Source organism: Macaca fascicularis, chromosome 11 (assembly GCF_037993035.2).
Source record: "Macaca fascicularis isolate 582-1 chromosome 11, T2T-MFA8v1.1".
Classification (NCBI taxonomy): Eukaryota; Metazoa; Chordata; class Mammalia; order Primates; family Cercopithecidae; genus Macaca; species Macaca fascicularis.
In genome coordinates this window covers 109,066,274-109,084,821 of record NC_088385.1, presented here as the reverse complement: position 1 = coordinate 109,084,821, position 18,548 = coordinate 109,066,274, and the positions used below count along the sequence as shown (strand labels likewise).

Here is an 18,548-nt window from a genome sequence, read left to right as displayed (position 1 = left end):
GGGTCCCTTTCGTGTACCAGTGACATTGTAAACTGCCTGCTAATCCTTATAACTACATCTCTGTATTACTATTCTTTCTTTCTCATTTAATTAATCAATACACAGATTCATGTGATCCAGTCATGTCTTTTAGAAAGATTATGGTTCATATTTTTTGCTTTACCAGTTAGGGCCAAATGGATACAGATGTGTCATTTAATGTCATCCATTCCTTCTTTTGTGTTGTCAAAAACCATTTGGTAGTAGAAATTCCCTTCTGCAGTGAATTCCCTAGCAAACAATGAGCTGCCAAAAATGTTAAAAATGGAGAATGAACAATTAAACAGAGTATTACCCAGGAAATTTCCTTTTGAATCCTCAGACAGAACATCTTTCTTTACTAATGTCCATTTAAAAGACCTTTGAGAATATCTAGGATATCCCCAATGTGCCAACACCCAATTTATGGGACCTTTTTATTAATTAAATGGGACAATAACATTTAAATACCATATGGTAGAGATACTTAATGTTCTGCTGAAAAGCACTCGGCCTGAAATGGAGCAATAATTATGCAATAAAATACTAAACGTAAAATAAGCATAATTCATAATCTTAGATCTGGATAGCTCTCTATCCCATCATTTTACAGCTAAATCTAAGAGTTCTATTTAGGACCACAATGTTAGGAGGGATGGGGATGTTTATTATAATTACAGTTCAAATTGGATGAAAACTGTCATTTTATTTCACTTGAGGAGTGATGCTTTATTTACCTAGTTCCCATTTGATTTGGTCTGTATTGGCATCTTCATATGTCAGCACATAACTTTGCCATAAAAGCTTTTCCTTTTAAATTTCCCTTGCAAACATTTAAATATGCGCATATGTATATTAATATAAATCCTAGGTTTTGTCTAAGGTAATTAAACCTGATAACATTTATTATGTACTTTTATGCTTTGATAAGTGGTCTGTCATCTTTTCATATGTTTGATTATGTGTATTATGAAGGCTGTGGGGTTTTTTTTGGTTTTTGGTTTTTTTTTGAGACAGTCGCACTCTGTTTCCTGGGCTAGAGTACCGTGGCGAAATCTCAGCTTACTGCAACCTCCGCCTCCCAGATTCAAGCAATTCTCCTGCCTCAGCCGCCCGAGTAGTTGGGATTACAGGCGCCTGCCAGCATGCCCAGCTAATTTTTGTATTTTTAGTAGAGACAGGGTTTCACCATATTGGTCAGGCTGGTCTCGAACTCCTGACCTCGGTGATCTGCCTGCCTCAGCCTCCCAAAGTGCTGGAATTACAGGTGTGAGCCACAGTGCCCGGCCGGCTGTGAGCTTTTAAAGCATTTCTCTTTCTGTGATGCACCACTTTCCTGAAAAGTGTGCTTCTGTGGTTATAACTGACTTTGCAATAGTAATAATTTGGAAATATTAAAACCTGAATTTTCAGATTTTGAATTTTTTTCTTTTATAGTAGAAATCCTGTTGTCTGTCGTGGTCTAGACCAAAAGTTTCTTAGATAACAAAAAGTCAGTAAACTCAGGACATCATTTTAAAAGAATGCCTACCTGCCTTATTTTAATATACGACCCATGTGTATTAAAAACCATTCGCCAGTCATTAGGCCAGTGCTTTTTTTCTTAGGTTATGAGTCCATTGATTGCCTTGGGACCACTTTTTTGACATGAATCACAACCAAAATACAATGTCTTCAATGAAAATAACACTTAGAAAAGCAATCTTAATTCAGAATACATCCAGATTTTTATTTTTTTTATTTAATCTTTTAAAACTGTCACACATACCTAATTTGAGTGAGTTTTTTTTTTTCTCTTTTAGAAACTTACCTTTAGTTAGTTGGCACTGACTTGGTTTCATTGAAATAGCTTTCACATTCATATTTTGTCAGTTTATATAATATTATGTAATTACATTAATAAGCATGGGTTTACATCACATACAACCAGTGGTTTGCTAAGCAAAGAAGCTATATTCCCTCTTCGTACACATATAACAAATGCATGTGTGGGCGTATTAAAAAATAGCGTTCTCATTCTTGTCACTTCTATAGAGGGAAAAAAAATCTGTCAGAGTCAGTTCAGACAGATTCTACTGTAGACTGTGTTTACCACATTTTAAAACTTAGGCACATTTGTCCATACATAGATACATGAAAGTAAAATGTAAAAAAAAAAAATGAGTTGAGAAATCTACCTTACAAAATAAGACCACCTGAAAAGCTATACCTGTTGCCGTTCATATAAATAATTGTTTAAGACTGTTTTTGTCAGAGAATGAGAGAAAGTTTTGACTTTTTCCACTGGTAATTAAATATGAGAGGGAAAAAGGAAATATGAGGTGCAGCCAACTTGGAAAGCTATTTGATGATAACTTCCTGCTAAAGTTGAATATATTTGTAAGCTGTGATCCAGCAATTCCATGCCTAGGTATGTACCCAGCAAGTGTGTGTGTGTGTGTATGTGATCGTATGTGGGTATCTATATTCATTAAAAGACATGTGCAAGAAGGCTTATAGCAGCATTCTTGGTGACGACCAAAAATTGGAAACAACCTAAATGTCTGTCAGGAGTAGAATGAATATATATGTTGTTGTGTACTGAATTAATTGAAGACTGAATAAGGCATTAAGAAAAGACAAATTACAACATGCAACAAATGGTGGTAAATCTCACAAAACCTAACGATGAGTAAAAGAAGTCAGACCAAGAAAACATGTAACATATGAAAATGGACATCATTTTTATGATGTTCAAAAATAGGCAAAAGTAAGCAATAACATTTGAAGTCAGAACAGTGGGTACCTTTTGTGAGAGAGCAAAGAGGTATGACTGGAAAGGGAGCACAAGACAACTTTTGGAGCCTTGGAAATACTCTGTTTCTTGATTTAGGTGCCATTCTTTTTGAGTGTCTTCTCTTCGAATTGTACATTTAAGATTTGTGTACTTTTATTATATGTGGTATACTTCAAAAATTTTATCCAAAGAAGTGACTATCTCATGTAAGTAATATTAACTAGATAAGCTATATAGTAAAGACACTGAAAAATGAGCTGAACTCCACAAAAGGATTTGAGAAGGGCTTAATTAAGGAATCTATCAAAAAGGAAAATAAGACTTAACAACTTAAATTGTCCCATCTGTAGCTAATTTAGTTAGGATAACTAGATTCAGCCCCGTTTGTTGTATTTTATATACTTAGTACTTGGATTGTGTAACCACTAAGAATTATTGAATAAGCATATAATTATAAACCATGAATCATTTTATCCCAATCCCTTGAAAACTAATCTCATTTTTAAGTCAGATTTTTGTTTGTTTGTTTTCTTAAATGTCAGGCTCTGTTCAGGATAAAATACTGGTTAAAAATTAGGACGGGCGCGTTGGCTCACGCCTGTAATCCCAGCACTTTGGGAGGCTGAGGTGGGTGGATCACGAGGTCAGGAGATCAAGACCATCCTGGCTAACATGGTGAAACTCCGTCTCTACTAAAAATACAAAAAAATTAGCCAGGCGTGGTGGCGGGCGCCTGTAGTCCCAGCTACTCGGGAGGCTGAGGCAGGAAAATGGCATGAACCCAGGAGGTGGAGCTTGCAGTGAGCCGAGATCAGGCCACTGCACTCCAGCCTGGGTGACAGAGCCAGACTCTGTCTCAAAAAAAAAAAAAATTAGGTAAAACTTTGGTTCATTGGACAGGAATACACTTCATTAACTGACCAGTTTTTATTTAATATTTTTATCCATATTTTCTACCTCTTTTGTTTCCTTCATTTGGAAGAAAAAATCATGGAAATATTTTGGAATGTATTTACTCAATTTATATAATAGCCAACCAAACAAATACATATTAGAATAAGATCAAAAGAATGGAGGTTTTAAACCATCCTCTTATGTAACTTGCTGAATTTTCAAGACAAATTCCTACTATTTCAATAGTGGTAAAACATATGCTAGCGCAACACTTTATTTTGCAGAAGGCAATAGAGAAGAAATACTTAATCAGTTGCCATAATTAATCATCTAATTCGTCGTGGGGAGTGAAACACAGATGCATAAAGCCTTGCTAAATGTGATTTTTCTCTTCAATTAAATTGTAGTTGTTTCCCTTGTATAATAAATACAGATGAAAAGTATTGATTTGGCAAGAGAACAGTATGCTTCTAAATTGTTTAATCATTAAGATAATCATTTTGAAAAACATCTATGTTCATTTATATGTAACTATGATATTTTAATATTCAGAGACCCAATAATTTCTACAAGGAAGAAGAATATTTGAAGTAATGTGTTTTGGCACAGAATAGTAGCATTGTCCAATATATATTCTGCTTTCTGTGAAATAAATTTTTGCCTACACATTGAAAATAAATTCCTGAAATTGGCTAAATCTGTTTTATTGGTCTCTAATGAGATATGAATTATAAAACCTAGAAGAAAAATTCCAATGAATGAGTTCAGTTCTTTTTTTATTGTTGGTTTTTTGCTGTTGCTGCTGTTGTTGTTTTGAGACAGGGTCCCTGTCACCCAGGCTGGAGTGCAGAGGTGCAAACGTGGCACACTGCAGCCTCCACCTCCTGTGCTCAAGCAATCCTCCCACGTCAGCCTGCCATTTCAGCCTCCCGAGTAATAGCTGGGGCTACAGGTGTGCACCACTGCGCCTGGCCAATTCTTGTATGTTTTGTAGAGGCAAAGTTTCACTGTATTTGCCAGGCTGGTCTTGAACTCCTGGGCTCAAGTGATCTTTCTGTCTCAGCCTCCCAAAGTGCTGGGATTACAGGCATGAGCCATGTCACTCAGTCAAGTTCAGTTCTTAAGGATCAGAATTTTATGTGCACTTTGCCAGCCTCTCACCGACTTCTGTCACCTGCTGTACTCTGTGCCACACTCTGTGCCAGTGCAAGGTAACAGTGGCTAAATATGGAGAATGAGCAGTGGGTGAGGGATAGCATTCTCACAACATAGTGCCATGACTGAGGTTTCTGAGTCTTGATCTCCCTCTGCGATGGTAAAGCAATTGAAGTGGAGAGCCATGTTGGTGGGTAACCTGGTCCTTATTACTGTGGATTTGTTACTATTGAGGAAAGAGAGAACAGCAAGAACCAAATGCCTCTTCTTTCACCCCAGCTTTAATCATCAACCATGGCCAGCTTGGGGAGAGAAAACTGAAAAAGTAAGCCAAATTACAAAAGGTATAAATAGGAAGTAGCCACTGGATTGGAATCCTAAAGGTAGAAGGAATAAACAATATGGAAGATGGCCATGTTGCTACATTTACATAACTTCATATTAGCTTCTTTGTATGTTGTTTTGAAAATAAAAATACTCAGCGTGCATGTGTGTGTGTGTTTGTAAGCACCTCAGTAGTAATTATTGTCAATTGAAATGACTACTGAAGTAGTCAGACAACCTGATTAGTGACCTAGAAACCTCAAGATTTTGCCCACAAAATAAAGAGTATATAAATAATTTAATTTGATTACCATGTAACAGTGTTGCTGTGATAGATTAATTAGAGGGAAAATGTGTGTGACTCTTTTGTCTATGATTGAGTATGGTAAAATTTAAATTATTCATACTACTTTCATATTATTTAAAAGTGGTGTTATAATTTTCTTTAAAAGGTATACATTAAATACAAATGTCTGCCTTATAATCTGTAGTTAATAGCTTTGAATAAATTCATGGAAATTTAATTTTTTAGTAATGGTATATCAAGAACAATTAACATTATACTGTTATTCTTCAATTAGGATTTGGAACTTGGAAGGCGTGCAAACAGCTCATTTTGTTCTGCATTCTCCTGGCATGAGTGTATGCTGGCATCCTGAGGAGACTTTTAAGGTTATTGTTTATAATTTAACTCTTATCAAATTGAAAAGACATATAGAGATATAAGACATCACATACATCGAGGAGAAAGAGCAATGATTTTTCCCATCTCAGAGGTACTAATCAGCACAAATGCATTTGAATTGTACTAATCAGCAAAAACGTATTTGGGTCAGTCTAGAAACCTGTACTGTAGAAGTTTCTCTATAATTGTTAAGATTTTTATTTGGCAGCCATCATCCATAATTGGCATTTATTCAAAGTACACTTTTCCTGATCTTTAGTGGATGTCAGTGTAAAAACTGGTGTTCCAACAATCTAGTAGCAGTAGGCAGGGATTTTTTTTGTTTTGGTTTTTCTTTTGTTTTTGCTTTTGTTTTTTTAAACAGGGTCTCTCTCTGTCACCCAGGTTGGAGTGCAGTGGTGTGATCTTGGCTTATTGCAGCCTCTGCCTCCGAGGCTCAAGCAATCCTCTCACCTCAGCCTCCTGAATGGCTGGGACTGTAGGCACGTACCACCACGCCTAGCTAATTTTTTTGTATTTTTGGTAGGGTTGGGGTTTTGCCATGTTACCCAGGGTGCTCTCAAACTCCTGAGCTCAGATGATCCACTCACATCAGCCTCACAAAATGCTGGGACTACAGGCATGAGCCACCATACCTGGCCCAGTAGGCAGTTTTTTGTTTTTTTTTTTTTTAAGTTACATCATCCACCCTGGTGAGCCCTAGTGTGAACAAACATTAGTGGACGAAGGCAAATTTGTCTTAGCTACAGTAGTGTTCAATTCCTGTTCAAGATAGAGCTTTCTAAAACACTAAAAATACACTACAAGTTCTTATTATCAACTACCCTTAATGCTGATTCACTGGGAAGATAGGAGCCATTAAACAAGAATTCTCTCATTTGCCAGTGTCTTCTCTTCATCATCACTGTAGTTATTGTATGTTTCCCTAGAATCTGAGAAGTTACTACAGTCATCTTTCTTAAAGTTAATTCTTCATCTGTTCTCTAAAGTTCATGGCAGTTCCTTAGACTCCCACAGTCCTCTAATGTCTTCATACTTCTTTTTTTTTTTTGGGAGACAGAGCCTGGCTGTCACCCAGGCTGGAGTGCAGTGGCACAACCAACTGACCTTTAATCTGGTAGTTACCAAGCATGGCCAACTTGGAATCATGCTTGATATTTCATTTCCAGTAACTCTAGCATTCGTCATTCACTGCAACCTTCGTGTTCCGGACTCAGGTGATCCTCCTGTCTCAGCCTCCCAAGGTGCTGGGACTATAGGCATGCACCACTACACCCGGCTAATTTTTGTATTTTTTGTAGAGACAGAGTTTCACCATGTTACCCAAGCTAGTTTCAAACTCTTTGTCTCAAGCGATCTGCCCTCCTCGGCCTCCCAAATTGCTGGGACTACAGTTGTGAGCCACCGCACTGGCCGTCTTCATGCTTGTTCTCTGTCAACTCTGTTCTGTCCTCAAGTTTGCATGAGAAGATAAGTTTCACTAATCATAACAAGCACGTAGTGCTTAAATATGACAGGTCCATAGTCAGCATTTCATTATGTTAGCTTATTTAGTCCTCATGGTAACATGAGATAGGCACTGTGATTATCCCCATTTTACAGATAAGGAAACCAAGGTGCAGAGAAATTAAATAAATTATCCAATGTCACACAGCTAGTAAGTGGAAGAATTGGCATTTGAACTCATGCCTCCCAGCTCCATAGATCTTACTCTTAAAAATTCCCTTTTTCCACCTCCCCTTTAAATTTTAAACTATCTTCATCACACCTTTTATTTCTAAATGTTTGAATCCATCACTTGTACCTTTTAACTTCGTTTCTTCTTTTCCCATCCTTTGGTCTAACACCGTAATCTCAGTCAGTCTCCACTATTCTCTCAGAAGGTACCAGGGATATTTTCAACACATCCCATGGCCTTTTCCTTCATTCTTATTCTCCAGCCAGTGTTTTACACTGCTGATCACCTCCTTCTTGAAATGCTAGTTTGATTTTTAAAGCCACATTATCTAAGTCCTTTTGAGCAACTTTGCATATATGTTCCCTTTTTCTTTATACTCTGCCAACTTTTCTTTCACCATATGTGAATTGCTTCAAGGGTTAATTCTCACTACACTGTATCCTTTATTGTAATAGGGAATAAAAGAATGGATAAAGTCCCTGCTCTTAAGTTGTATACTGATGTATAAGGAAGAAAAACATGTAAATACAGCAACACAAATAAGTTTTAGAATCAAAAAATCTATTAAGTAGAATGATGACATAAAGAAGGATTAACCAAATCTTCTCACAGCTTTCACAGAGGAGATAATCCCCAGACTGTGTGTAAGTGTGTTCTCTGAACCCTGGGATTTCATAGAAATTTGTTTCAGGCCCATTGAGTCTTTTCATCAGTAGAATTATACTCTGCATATGTGCATGAGTGAAATGTTCTAACTTATTAAATTGATAGGTTTATTTCTGAGTCCAGTTCCTAAATTTTGTTTTATGCCTACATTTCTCCCCAAGAGCAGTGAGTCTACTTAAATTAAAACACAGTCACAGTTTCTACCAAAATGTTAATATCACCACATATAACTACAATAAACTGCTTTGTAAAAACTATGACCTGCATGACAAATGAGAACATTTATTATAACTTCTATCCCAAAACTTACATCTTAATGCTTAATTTCTTGCTGTTATTTTTATCTCTTTCTTCCATATGCTTTAACTTAATTTCTGTTTTTCTCCTACTTCTGATTAAAATTTCACCTTACCCCATCTCCTTTCTTTTATGATGTTTCCATGACTTTAGAATGTTTGAAAGTCCCTGTTCTAAATCACATAAACTCAGAATCCTAAAATTACCTTTAATTCCTTCTTTCCCTATACACAAACTATTCCAGGTCTTTTAATTTTTCCTTCATTTTCACTAACTCTAGCATTCTTCTCTTCATTAAGGTGCATTCTCCCACTTTCTGTTCTCACACCTAACTTGCCAAGCCTTAGCTTGTTTCTAAAGTCCGTGGTTCTTTACTCTTTGATTCTTCTTGCCTACTGGACTAAGAGTCTTAGAATATCAGTTTCATCCTATCACTGCTAAACTCAGACACCTGAAATACAGAGAAGTGGTTAAGAGTGTGGATTCTTCATTTAACTACCTGGAGTCAGATCCCAGTTTCACCACTTACTAGCTATGTGATCTCTGACAAGTTACTTAAACTTTCTCTCACTGTCTTCACCTCATCTTATAAAATGGATATATAAGATTAAATGTGCTAACATGTGTAAAATCCTTTAAAAAGCACATAGTAAGTACTCAGTCAATTTTAGCTACTGGTCATTGTTGATACTATCATTGCAGTGGTAACAAGCCCAATCGCTTTCAGTGCTCTGCCATTGGTTTTCAGTGCTCTACAATCATTTCAGTGCTCTGCAAGCCCAGAATTGTTGGCCTCTTATGCTTGGCCTTGATGAAAATAAGGCAGCTAGAGAAGAGAGAGATGAGTTCTTGATTACCTATCTCATAGAATGCTTATGAAAATCCCAAGAGATATAAACCACAAAAAAACCAGAAAATCAGGAGAACACAAAACAAATGGCTAGAATTTAATAGTAAAATATATAAAAGTCAAGAGACCTCCAAAAACTAAGCTCCCAAATCCAATAAGCCTCAATAGGAGCTAGGATTTCAATGCATACTAATAACAGGACCAAGGATTTAGGATGTCACAGGATCAAATAATTGGGACTGAGGACATCTCAGTCTCTACCCTAAGAAAAAAGAGGTTAAAGAGTAGCTAAATGTGGCCGGCAGCAGTGGCTCACACCAGTAATCCCAACAATTTGGGAGTCCGAGACAAGTGGATCACTTGAGCTCAGTAGTTGGAGACCAGCCTGGGCAACATGGTGAAACCTCATCTCTACTAAAAATGCAAACATTAGCCAGGTGTGGTGGTGCTCGACTGTAGTCTCAGCTACTCTGGAGGCTCAGGTGGGAGGATTGCTCATGCCAGGGAGGTCAAGGGTGCAGTGAGCACTTCAGCCTGGGCAACAGAATGAGACTCTGTCTCAAAAAAAAAAAAATAGCTAAATGAAATAGATTTAACAACCAACATTTGTTGAATGCTTCCTATTTGCCAGGAACTGTACTAAGTACTTGACATGTATTCTCATTTAATCTACACAAAACACTACAGGGACAGTACTAGTATTCTATTTTGTAGATGAGAAAACCGAAGCACCAAAAGGTAAAGCATTTTGCCCAAGGTCACACAGTGACAGATTTGAACTCAATCTGGTTCAAATATGACAATGTTCTATGCCACTTAAAGTATTTCCCCCTTGGAAATTCACAGTGCATGGTGTTGTTTATAGTTCTGAAAATTCCTAAAGGAAAAATTCCCCATGTGCCGTTTTTAGATTCAGCTACTCCCAAACTCACTTAATTTTTCTACCCTATCTGTTCTTTCACCCAAAAAAAGATTTGTCATAATTGAGCACAGTTATACAGACAGCAAATAACAAAAACTTTGTGTTAGAAGTGAGTTTTTAATTTGACTTTAACCTATAATAGCCAGTGTTTGTTGAGTGCCTGCTTTGTGCCAAAACAGTTCTAAGTGCTTTATATTTACTAACTCCTGCCGTTCTCCCAATAGTCCTATCAAGTAGATACTCTTATTAGTCCCTTCTTAGTGATAAGAACCTGAAACACAGAAAGGTAAGCAGTTTGCCCAAGATCTTACAGCTCCTGAAGGCGGAGCTGGGCCCCATCCAAGCAGTCTGGCTATAGAGGCTGCACACCTGCTTACCATGCTTTACTGCTCCTAGTACCTTCGGACCAGGCTCAGGTAGTCTTAGCCCTTCCATAGTCCATAAGTCATACCTGAAATTCGCAAGATCTTTCAAGTCACTCTCAAAATATCAAATATTTTTACTAGGTCCTGGTAAATCTTCCTGGTTCTCTTACCTTTTCTGATCCTTCCCCACTCCAGACTATAGCACACTAGACCACTCACCAGTCTTCAGCAGCCTAGCTTTGTAGCAAGGAACATGTGTGCACTGTAGTTAAACAGACTTGAATTCAAATCCAGGCTCCATCATGGGCTAGGGTTGATACCTTGAACAAATCACATAAATCACTTTGAGCCACAGTCTCATCTGAAAAATGGGATTAACAATAGTAATTTCCTCATACAGTAGCTTAGGGCATTAAATAAAGCAGACATGTAAAGCTCTCACCTCAGTGTTGTACTTGTTTTTGTTGTATGTTTGTCATTGACCTCATTGTATTTATTGTTAGTAGCATTAGTATTATCTTAACATTTGCCTGTTCTTAAAGAATCATTTCTGTTTTCTGTTTGTTTTGTTTTTGAGGCAGGGTCTCACTCTGTGGCCCAAGCTGGAGGCAGCAGGACAATCATAGTTCACTGCAGTTTCTATTTCCCAGGCCGAGGTGATCCTCCTGCCTCAGCCTCCTGAGTGTCTGGGACTACAAGCACTTGCCACCTCGCCTGGCTAATAAAAATAATTTCAAATTCCACTTCTTCTAAGAATACTGTAATTCCAAACCTTGTCTATATTCTGGAATAATTCCTTTTTGTACTCTAGAGCATTTTGCCTTAAATTATTGTCCGATTTTTTCATAATTCTCTTTTCTAGATAGAAAGTTTCTTGAGATCAAGGAATTTGTCCTTTATCTTTGACTTCTGTTGGAATTAATATAGTGTTTTTTGTATGTTTATATATAGTAGATCTTCATTATTCACAGATTTTGCATTTTTGAATTTCCCTCCTCACTAAACTTTATTTGTAACCCCAAAATCAATACTCATAGCACTTCCTTAGTCACAGACATACGCAGGGAGCACAGAACAACAAAAGGTTTGAGTCAGCTTATGTGCACTTGCTCAGCTTAGGTTGAACAAGGTGAGCTCTGGCTTCTTCTTTTAGCTTTCATACTGTAAATAGGTGTCTTTTCCTCATCAGTTTAGTGCCACATTTTTAACATTTTTGTACTTTTTGTGGGTAATTTTACTGTGTAAAATTTTGCTGTGTAAAATCATCCCCAAGCACAGTAATGTAGTGCTGTCTAGTGTTCTAAGTACAAGAAGGCTGTGATGTGCCTTATGAAGAAAATAAATAATGTTAGGTCAGGTTTGTTTAGGCATGAGTTATAGCACTGTTCATGGTGAGGTCTATATTAATGAATCAGTATATATTAAGATATCTTTAAAAAGAAACAGTTTTTAAAAGCTACATATTGATCAGTCATCAAAAAGGTTGTGACCACAGGCTGGCAGGGAACCTAACTGTGTATTTCCCTAATGGTTCAGTATTCACTAATTGAGTGTTTGCAGCAACTTTATAACAACAAACTACCCTGAAAAATTGACTATCCGTATGTGTGTATAAAATAGATGCTCAGTAAAAGCCTGTTAGATGAATAGTAGAATAAATGATGTTTTATGTGTTTAGGAAAGTACAAAAGTACATTCTTAAAGAACAATCACATTTTAGCCATACAGTAACTTTTTGACTCTGATATAATTATCCTCCATTTTACAGATAGGAAAGCTAACTCCAGGTTACTCAACAGATTAAATGGTACAGCTCAGGATTTTTGATGCCAAATCCCACATTCTTACCAATGTACCACTACTACTTTACACCCTCAAGGATTTTTCAACTAAATAGAACCAGAATTAAAAGAACACTGTTTAAAAGTAAGAACTTTACAGAGATGTAGAGAGTGGAAAAGCATTTTATTCAGGCATCAACTATTCATGCACTAATAGCAATCTCATACCTTATCTCCCACAAATGGGTATACCAATGCCATGCTTCCTTGAGATCAAGAAAAATTTTTTCACATTTTATTATTTTGTAAAATTGGAATTCACATTATAATTAATTTGTGCATTTGATAAAGTATTTCACACATAAAACTTATCAATGTATTAAACATCTTAAGTCAATGGTATCTTAGAATAAAGGAAATAGTGAAGTAATAGCTACTATTTTTTGAGTGGGTGGCTACTATTTGTCAAGCATTACATTGAGGTACTTTACACACATTACTATTTAATAATCACAACAATCCTGTAGCCATTCTTATCCTCCCATCTCCATTTTAGAAATGAGAAAGCTGCCAGTCACATGGCAGTCACTCAGCTTATAAGTGAAGGAAGCGGCCTGTCTGTGCTCTTTAACTCTGCTGCCCTGCCTTCCATTCTAGAAACAAACTTGAGTTGCGTAAGTATGCGTAACACATAAATGTCTGTCTCTCTTGAGAGATACATACTTAGGTATTCTTTCTAGACAACATAACTAACTTACTTAAAAGTAACTTTTCGCAGAAGGAATTGTTAAATTGATCTCTTCTTAGTGACCATACATCATCACTTAAAATTCTACCAAATCTCGAACCTTCTTTTAAAAAAAAAAAAAAAAAAGATGGAGTTTCGCTCTTGTTGCCCCGGCTGGAGTGCTGTAGCACGATCTCGGCTCACTGCAACCTCTGCCTCCCGGGTTCAAGCAGTTCTCCCGCCTCAGCCTCCTTAGTAGCTAGGATTACAGACTTGTGCCACCACACCCAGCTATTTTTTTTTTTTTTTTTTTTTTTTTTAGTGTAGGCGGGGTTTCACCATGTTGGCTAGGCTGATCTCAAACTCCTGACCTCAAGTGATCTGCCCGCCTCAGCCTCCCAAAGTGCTGGGATTACAGGTGTGAGCCACCACACCCAGCCAAATCTTGAATCGTTTATCTTGCCAGTTTTCTCTAAGGTTTTTAATATTCTCTGGAGATTTTTACATAGCCTCTTACTTCCTTTATATTTGATCTGCCATCTGTAATATAGGTTGAGGATCCTTATCTGACATTCTTGGAACTAGAAGGGTTTCAGATTTTGGAATTTTTTGCATTTTGTAATATTTGCATATACATGAGAAATCTTGGGAATGGGAGCCAAGTCTTGATATTCACTTATGTTTCCTGTATACCTTATACACATGACCTGAAGATAATTTTATATAACTTTTTAAAATAATTTTGTGCATGAAACAAAGTTTGTGTTAAGTGCTTATATGTGGAATTTTTCACTTGTGGCATCATGTTGGCACTCAAAAAGTTTTAGTTTTTGGAGCATTGCAGATTTTCAGATGAGGAATGCTCAACCTGTATATTGCAAGTGTTTACATTTTACCGTACAACAGTGAATCTCTGCTGATACTTCAGGTATAGTTAGTGAGATAAGTGATTGAGTTTCTTTTTATTTTTCTGTCTTACAGCTAATGGTTGCAGAGAAGAATGGAACAATCCGATTTTATGATCTTTTGGCCCAACAGGCTATTTTATCTCTTGAATCAGAACAAGTGCCATTAATGTCAGCACACTGGTGCTTAAAAAACACCTTCAAAGTTGGAGCCGTTGCAGGAAATGATTGGTTAATTTGGGATATTACTCGGTCCAGGTACTTTCTTGATGTGTTTGTCTATTACAGAAAAAAAAAAAAAGGCAGTAACTGTTGCTAAATGATCCACTCGTCCATCCTGTTATACCTGAGACTACACTGTCAAGCGAAAACAAGTCTCTCCTATAGAAGGCCAGAGCTATGGATTTTTACATAACATAAAGTTGCTATCCAGATTTACTCTGGGAGTAACCCAGAAAGGACAGTGCAAAAGAGGAAATCTTGGATCTGTGCAATGTTTACTTATATTGGAAAATAAGAAAAACACCGACCCTGTTGCATGATGGTTCCCTGCAGTGGTTCTAAGTCATGTCTTTATTGTATTTCATCTGTTTTAACTGATTGCTTGTTTAGGATTTATTATAGTTTAAACACATTGGACATTCTGTCCTATAAAGAGCAAATACCGTTTAAACCTTAAGTTCACCCACTTGAGTCTAACACATAATTCATAAAATGCAAAATATTATCTTTTAGTTATCCTCAAAATAAGAGACCTGTTCACATGGATCGAGCCTGCTTATTCAGGTAATGCACCATTTTTGTCAGAGCTGTGATTTGATCTTTTGATGTCGTGCTGTGCCACCACTGGGATACTTTTGTAGTTCTCTTCTTTGCACTGAGTTGTTTTTTGCCCTGATTACAACTAAGTCATCGATTGTGTCTTTTGGTCTAGACAAGGAGTTGATTTGTTTTCCAGATATTTTCTTTACACAGAAAAACATGTAACCACTCCACCACTACCACCCCAACAATTTGGAATATATTATGCTTCCTGATTGTTCTGTGCTGTTAAGGATGTAAATGTAGGGGAGCCCATATTCATGTATATAAACTTTATTATTGTGTGTTAAATGAAACCATGCTAGATAGTATATCTCTGCGATGTGTTTTTGCTTTTCACTTAAATTAACATACATGTCTACCTTGTTCTTTTTCATAATACTCCATTGTACCGTGTGGTCATTAAGCTATTATTTCTGCTTTTTAAGGAACAGCAAAACTAAATGAGAGACTAAAACCAGTGAAATTTTATTATATGCTATATTCCAATATATTGGGGATATTAAAATATCCCCAATAAAGTTGTAGAACTTAGAGGTACCATTGTTGAGAATAAAATACATTCAACTAAATGTAAGAATGCCGTGGATCATAAGAGATATCCTGACTTCAGAGATGTGTGAACAAATATACGCCAATGAGCGAGTATACATCATTTTTAAAATCAATGAGCTATGGTACTTATAAGTCTAGAGGAGGTAGTCTCAGGGCTTGTTTAGCAGCTCATCACTGTCATCAAGAGCTCAGACCCTTTTCATCCTTTCCCTCTGCTATTCTTAATGGCAAGGATTTGGGACTTGTTGCTTCATAGTTACAAGATGGCTATGAGAGTTCCAGGCATAAGAGATGTACTCCATTTGCCGAAGAATTAAACAAAAAAAAAGTAAGAGGAGAAGAAGGAACCCTCTCCTTTTATGGGAGATTGCTATGACTGCCTTAAACTAATTATGTCTAATCCCCTAGGGTTGGACACACTGTGCCCTGAACAAAGTTGGGGTTCAGTTAGCATAGAAAATGGGCAGAATGACTGTCGTATTTGATACCTTATTTGTGTCTTCTACCACACTGTTACCCCTTTGGTTGTGAAAAAAAGGATTGTATTAACCTTGTGTAACTTTGGAACTTAATGAAATGACACAAAATAAGCACTTCATAAATACTTAATAGTATGAGAAAATATTTATGGAATATTTTCCTCGAATTCCCAGTCTAATTGTAAAGACATATTAACAAATTTAGGATTATTAAAATCACTGGTTTTATACAAAAAGAAACCTGTTTCTGGCTAGGTGCTATGGCTCACACCTATAATCCCAGCACTTCAGGAGACCAAGGCAGGAGGATCACTTGAGGCCAGGACTTTGAGATCTACCTGGGCAAGATAGCAAGACCCAATTTCTACCAAAAAAAAAAAAAATTAAAACTTACCTGGGCATCGTGGTACACACCTGTAGTCCCAACTGCTAGGGAGGCTGAGGTGGGAAGATCACTTGAGCCCAGGAATTTGAGGCTACAGTGAGTTTTGTTAGCACTTCTGCACTCCAGCCTGGGTGACAGAGCAAGACCCTGTCTCTTAAAAAAAAGAAAAAGAAAAAACCCGCTTTGGAAAAGCTTGTCGTTATCTATAGGATACAATACTTAATTTTATGCTTCCTTGTTTCACAGGTGGTCCACAATTAGTGAAAATCTGTTTGCAACCACTGGTTATCCTGGCAAAATGGCAAGCCAGTTTCAAATTCATCATTTAGGACACCCTCAGGTAATGTGGAAATGTTTTGTAACATATGTGCTTTTCTTAATTTGTGTTTTTGACTTTTCCACTCATAGCCCCAAATTTGTAATTTGTTAACTAAAGACATTTATGTTTGTTACCTGCTTAAATTGCAAGAAAAGGTGGTTCATTTGTTTTTGTTTTTTATGTGTGTGTGTGTGTGTTTTTTTTTTTTTTTTGATGTTTGCATTACCAGTGACAACAGGTTTTTTTGGCCAATATTCATGTAAGAAGCTTTTTATTTCTTCTGTCACTTTTATATTTTCTTCTTTATTTAAATACATTAATTTTGCTTGTTTGGTTGGTGTAGACTGCAAAAATGGAGTCTGGATTGTACCAGTTATTCATACATGGATTGTATCCCATGTTCCAGCTGCATATCAATAATGTGTATTTCACCTGTAAGGGGGCATATTTTTAAATTTTGTTTCTGCTACAAAGATAAATTATCAATGCATTTTGTATTTTTGCAAGTCATTTTTATTTATTAATTTTGGGGACTTACTGTGCTTTTTTTAATTCTTCACATATTTTATAGCCCATCCTCATGGGTTCTGTAGCCGTTGGATCTGGCCTGTCCTGGCATCGAACTCTCCCTCTGTGTGTAATTGGAGGAGACCACAAGCTGTTGTTTTGGGTGACTGAAGTATAAAGTTTTCTTTGTACCTTAGATTCACAAACTTTGTATTTTTAGTACATATTTTGAAGAATTTCTATAGTACATATTTTGAAGAATTTTTATATCAAATATACCATATACTTTAGAAAATGTCTTAGTTGCTTTTATTAAATAAAATGTGAATGATTTGAAAAATTATTTTTCTACTCTGTTTGTGTGTGTGTGTGTATATATATATTTTGTTTTTAATAATCTTATAAAATCATATATTGATTCAGCAACTGACCTCCAGAGAAGAGATGACCAAGGAAAAATAATGCTTTTGAGTTTATCAGAAAAGGAATATTTAAAGTGTACCTATTTTCTGTACTTTGAGTGTATGCTGTTTTTCTAATTCTCAGGGACCCATTTATCAACAGAAAAAAAGGCCAGGTGCAATGGCTCACACTTGTAATCCCAACTCTTTGGGAGGCCGAAGGGAGTGGATCACTTGAGGGCAGGAGTTCAAGACCAACCTGGCCAACATGGTGAAACCCTATCTCTACTAAAAAAATAAAAATTAAAAAATTAGCCAAGCATGGTTTGGAAGACTGAGGCAGGAGAATCACTTGAACCTGGAAGGCAGAGGTTACGGTGAGCCAAGATCGTGCCACTTCACTGCAGCCTGGGCGACAGAGCAAGACTATCTCAAAAGAAAAAAAAAAATCAAAGGAGAAAAAAATATCTTAGGGTACTCCGGAAGTGGTTGTTGAGTGTGTGTGTGTGTGTGTGTGTGTGTGTGTGTGTGTGTATACTCAATGTAAAAAATGGTTTTCAGTTTCTTAAATATGTAATTGATTATATTACTTAACCCTGTTTATTATATGCAGATTCCTTTGGACTAGGTGCTTTAAGAGTCTTAGAACATGTGGTATATGGGATCAAAATGACTTCTAGTGTATCCCTTTAACAGCCTCCTTTTTATGAATCTTCACTGTTCTTACCAAGAAACTTAAGTGTTTTTGAGATGGGACCTATTGGCAATGGAACCACGTTCACCCTCTCAAAGATCATTAAAATCAACATTATCTAAGACAGCTGTATCACATTTTGGGGATACATCATGGTACAGTCAGAAGCATATAAAATTATGGTTCTGCTTGTCAGTCACATACAGAATTCAATACATTTTGACAAACTGCCCATTCCTGCAAGTTAATACCCTCTTTGAAGCTTCACTTCCTCTTGTAAAGTACCCATAGAAATCATTGTTTTGTGGAGTTGCTGTGAAGATTAAATAAAGGTGAATGAAAG

General features: G+C 36.6%; 1 protein-coding gene across 6 annotated transcripts in view; it reads left to right on the top strand.

Annotated features, from left to right (window-relative positions):
• The window catches only part of NUP37 (nucleoporin 37), a 56,363-nt gene extending 37,815 nt beyond the window's left edge, over positions 1 to 18,548 (top strand). For 5 of the 6 annotated variants that reach the window (XM_045365788.2, XM_005572031.4, XM_074007635.1 and 2 more), the window contains 5 exons: positions 5,749 to 5,839; positions 14,120 to 14,301; positions 14,779 to 14,829; positions 16,531 to 16,624; positions 17,175 to 17,450. In XM_045365788.2, the coding sequence (XP_045221723.1) occupies positions 5,749 to 5,839; positions 14,120 to 14,301; positions 14,779 to 14,829; positions 16,531 to 16,624; positions 17,175 to 17,288 (532 nt within the window). In that variant the 3' untranslated portion in view covers positions 17,289 to 17,450. Of the gene's footprint in view, positions 1 to 5,748; positions 5,840 to 14,119; positions 14,302 to 14,778; positions 14,830 to 16,530; positions 16,625 to 17,174; positions 17,451 to 17,656 lie in introns of those variants that run through there. The other variant, XM_005572032.5, reaches the window with a different exon arrangement.